Consider the following 4810-nt stretch of genomic DNA (forward strand, 5'->3'; position numbering starts at 1 on the left):
GAAAAGGAATATCATGTACTGCAAAAGCAACGTGAATTATCCAGTGTGCACGTTAAAAAATCGCGAAATTGGACCATTTTTGAGATAATTATGTAACTTAGATACAAAAATTGTTATTGTATATAATTATGTGTAAACTCTGACTTTTGTCAGTAGAATATGTTCGGATCAAATGTGAGTATTTGAATCGGTCAATATCAAATGGTTAGAATTATGAAATATAAAGTTGAGGTAATTCAATGATTGAAAAAAAAGCCACGGAATTTAGTCACTTGAAAACACAAGAGACACCCATTTCTCTGTACAGACAGTTGCAAAAAATAATTCATCTAGGTCATGTCAACTATGTAAACAATTTGTTGTCTGCATTGAGTAAATGATTAACGCTACAATTTAGCCTGATAATAAAAATAAATCAAGAATGACCACTAAAATAGTGGATTACATTTGACTAGAGGCTACCGAGGTGGACGTTAACGCAATGTCTCATCAAGGTGGAGCATATCATTTTACACCGTTCGCGAGAGAAGGGGGAGAGTTGGCAGATTAACATACCGTGCCGGGATAACTCAAGCGTGTCAGCAGCCAGCAAAATGTGTATCTATAGCTGTATGTCACAGTGCAAGGTGCCGGAAAAACAATTATCAAGTACCAACATTAAGTGCTTTAGCCTACGACATTTTCATTTGAGTTTTGGGCAAAGATGAAACTGTACACGTTGGTGGGAATACTGCTCGTAATTACGATTCAGCATGTCAAAGGTTAGTGATAATCAGTACACAGTTCATTTATTTCACTTGATACTGAAACATATATCAAAACAATTTTTGTCACTTCTCTTCGTGATGAAAATCAGTTCCGTAATATCGGAGAAAGTAATAACAATTATATTTAGGCTACGAATGTTTAAGCCTATCTGAGCCAAAGTGAGCATCGTTCGTTCGCTTTTTGTCGTCGTTGTAAACTTTTCGCTGTTTCATCTTGTTCTACATGATCAGTGGAATTTCAACGGAACACGGCACAGTGTATCCTTGGGTGAAAGGGATTCAAGTTTGTTCAAATGAAGGGTCATCTCTTCAAGGAGAGATAACCAAGAAAAAACCAAAAGTAGGGTGAGATCATATACAATTCTTCTCAAGAACCACTGGAGATAAAAAGATGAAACTTATGTGAAAGATTCCTGGCACATTGAAGATGTAGGTTTGTCCCAATCATGGATCCCATGGCAGTGTAGGGCTACAATAGGGGGGCGAAGTTTTACATGGTAAACATGATTGTATATCATGAACAATCTTTTAAAATCTGCTTCTCAAGAACAGGCTTGCTATAACGTATCATTTTGATTGGCAAACATTCAGGCAGTACAAGTTTGTTCAAAGCATGATCCTAGAGAATAGGATGGGATCAAATTTTTACATGGCAATATCTTGGAAATACAGAGATGTACTCTTGGAAATACAGAGATGTACTTTTAAAAACCCTCTTGTCAAGACCCCCTATCTGTGTTGCTATTAAAAGTAAACCACACCCAATCCTCGCAGTAACGTAACCATGTGCATGTTGCGATAACCACTTCTCCTGTAAGTGGTTACTGAATCTTATTATTTACTATACACATGTATATATCTAGAATTTTTATAGATTAATTCGAAAAATATTTTGATATAAGTGGTTTGTATATTTATTCATTATGTAGCATCTGCTTACAAACAGATGATGAAGAATAAACAATAATATGATATAATTTGCAAATACAACCTGTCATTAGGTCAAATGCCGTCTGACGTGTTTTATACCCATTGTTAGATCGTTCTTTACATACTGATTTTGACTACGGATTACTCCGTTTACCTGATCAAGATATAGGGTTCACGGTGGGTGTGACCGGTCAGCAGGGGATGCTTACTCCTCCTAGGCACCTGATTCCACCTCTTTGTACAGGGGTTCGTGTTTTCCCTACTCTTAATAATGAATTCTTTATAGGATTTATGAAATTCATCACTCTTCGTTTTCCACTATTCAATGATTTCGCTGGTTTACAGGTGAGAAGTGTTCAGATTGTGTTCACCTGGACTACACAATCAAAGGAATGCGCTACATCTCCCGAGCCATGCTGGGTGCTCTCCTCCTCGATACCTACAACCCCAACTGTCTCCATGACAACCAGGAACTACACGTCACGTGTCCCCACAACGGAAGTGCTGGTCTGGTGGTGAAATGTAAAAAGACACACGTTATTGTGCAGGCACATGACATACGGGGACTGGAACCTGGTAAATCATTATTAAACGTTGTATATAGTGTTAGAGTTCTCACAGAGAAATATATTCTATAGCGAAGCGATTCATAAACAAATAAAGTAATTTACTATTCCAGCTTATAATTGTTTTATTGACGAGTACGATATTTCTAAGTTTATTAAAGAATGCATTTTCCGTAACATTTATTTTTCCCCTAGACGCTGAGGTAAATTTAATGGCGGTTGAACGTCGATGTGCTTTGATCGATGCCTCACAAGAAAACTACTGTGTCAGTCACATGTATGATGATTCATTGACCTCCTACATTTCCAAAACTGTGACCCATCTGATGGACACGTGGAAAACAGTAAATTATACAGGCGCCAACTGTTACTCTAACACGCATAATGACGTCACCACAGGAACGCATATCGAAGCACAACAATCAGAACAGCACACCGTGCCACACTCTGATGCTACGACAGTCCACATAACGTCAGTACAACAAGAAGGACAATATGGCGTACAATCTACCAATGGTTTACCAGTAAATAACGTGACAGACTTAAGTACTGAAACTAGTCCTTTAGAGTATGTACCAATTGTGAATTCTACTTCAGCATCTACCACAAACGATTCCATACCTCCATCTTCTGTACAGACATTAGCAATAAGCACACATAATCCCAAACCTTCATCAGCAATACCGACTTTAGCAATAAGCACACATGATCCCAAACCTTCATCAGCAATACCGACTTTAGCAATAAGCACACATGATCTCAAACCATCTGCACAGACTTTAGCAATAAGTACACATGATCCCAAACCTTCATCAGCAATACCGACTTTAGCAATAAGCACACATGATCTCAAACCATCTGCACAGACTTTAGCAATAAGTACACATGATCCCAAACCTTCATCAGCAATACCGACTTTAGCAATAAGCACACATGATCCCAAGCCATCTTCTGTACAGACTTTAGCAATAAGTACACATGATCCCAAACCTTCATCAACAATACCGACTTTAGCAATAAGCACACATGATCCCAAACCATCTTCTGTACAGACTTTAGCAGTTAGCACACATGATCCCAAACCTCTTTCTACAGAAAATACATTAGCGGTTAGCTCACATGATCCCATATCTTCATCAACAGTAAAAACATTAGCAGTTAGCACAAATGATCCCAAACCTCTTTCTACAGAAAATACATTAGCGGTTAGCTCACATGATCCCATATCTTCATCAACAGTAAAAACATTAGCAGTTAGCACACATGATCCCAAACCTACTTCTACAGTAGAGACATTAGCGGTTAGCACACATGATCCCAAATCTTCATCAACAGTAAAAACATTAGCAGTTAGCACACATAATCCCAAATCTTCATCTTCTGTACTGACATCAGGGATTAACACGCGTGATCCCAAATCTCTATTTACTGTACAGGCATTTCCGATTAGCACACATGATACCAAATCTCCATCCACAAACACAATTAAAAACACTAATTACGGAAAAAGACCGGAATCGAGTGAAAATGAGAGAAAATTCATCCACAATATAAGATACTACAGCTGGGCACCAGACAAGAAATTCAGTGGACTGGTGCTTGTGACGTCACTATTCTTGACATATGTCATTAATACGTGATCTTATCAATTGGTTCAGCGCAGTAACAGTGTAAATAGTCACGTGTCACCTCTATATTCCATGGACATATTAATTGCATTGATCTATAACTCATTGTTTTGTTTGTTTGATTTTTAAAATAAACCAACATGAAACCTTAAACAATTGAATTCATAGTTTATCTACGAGGCGAGAGTCTTCCGTGACAAAGGTAGTTTTGAAGTCTTATGAATGATGGGTCATGAGATGACACCTTTCATTTTCCCCGAGAAGTACGGGAATGTTTGGATCGAATTTACCAATTGGGGTTTGGTCGAATTATTTGAGAACGAGTTCCTCATATTATTGATTAAGTGTTATCAAAGTAGGAATGATTACCATTTCTTTATATTTCTGTAAATGACCAGTTTAATATCTCCCAGCATCTTTAATTTGCCAGTTGACCTATTTACATTGCAATATTTTACAATGTAGCTTGCACGATTAGATAGAAAGAAAAAAAAACATTTTTGGCTAATAGATAAACAAATGAAGCAAAAACAATTTCTTTTCATTTGAAGCATGTTTCAGTTTAGCATTGATCCAACAGTACGGTAATATTTTATCTTATTTCTTTCTTCTAGTATTTGATATTAACTCGGTTAATGAAGTGATGATGATAGAGAAAGTAAATGAACACGAGGCATCGATGTTGAATGGAACTCTTCCCTTTATAGGCTAATCATTTGCGTTGTCTCGGATAAGGAGAGACAATATGACAAATATCACGACCCTTTTCCCGCCTTTTAATCAATCAAACCGTGAAGCAGGCAAGTAGTCTATCAGTAAAAAATGGCGTCCTCTTTTTGGCTGGTGTGTGTTTTTGTAAGCCAAACACCTTCGTTTGAAATGACTACATTAACCGTTCCAATCGGAGGTCTGTTTGATT

At 37.4% G+C, this 4810-nt stretch overlaps 1 protein-coding gene across 1 annotated transcript; it reads left to right on the forward strand.

The window, feature by feature from the left end:
• Nucleotides 1–600: 600 nt before the first annotated feature.
• LOC125681551 (mucin-2-like) lies at nucleotides 601–4030 on the forward strand. Its single transcript, XM_048921697.2, has 3 exons — nucleotides 601–761; nucleotides 2043–2273; nucleotides 2459–4030. The coding sequence occupies exons 1-3, from the start codon at nucleotides 704–706 to the stop codon at nucleotides 3901–3903; spliced, it is 1734 nt and encodes a 577-aa protein (XP_048777654.2). The 5' UTR covers nucleotides 601–703; the 3' UTR covers nucleotides 3904–4030.
• The last annotated feature ends 780 nt before the right edge of the window (nucleotides 4031–4810 follow it).

Source organism: Ostrea edulis, chromosome 2, assembly GCF_947568905.1.
Source record: "Ostrea edulis chromosome 2, xbOstEdul1.1, whole genome shotgun sequence".
NCBI classification, from domain to species: Eukaryota; Metazoa; Mollusca; class Bivalvia; order Ostreida; family Ostreidae; genus Ostrea; species Ostrea edulis.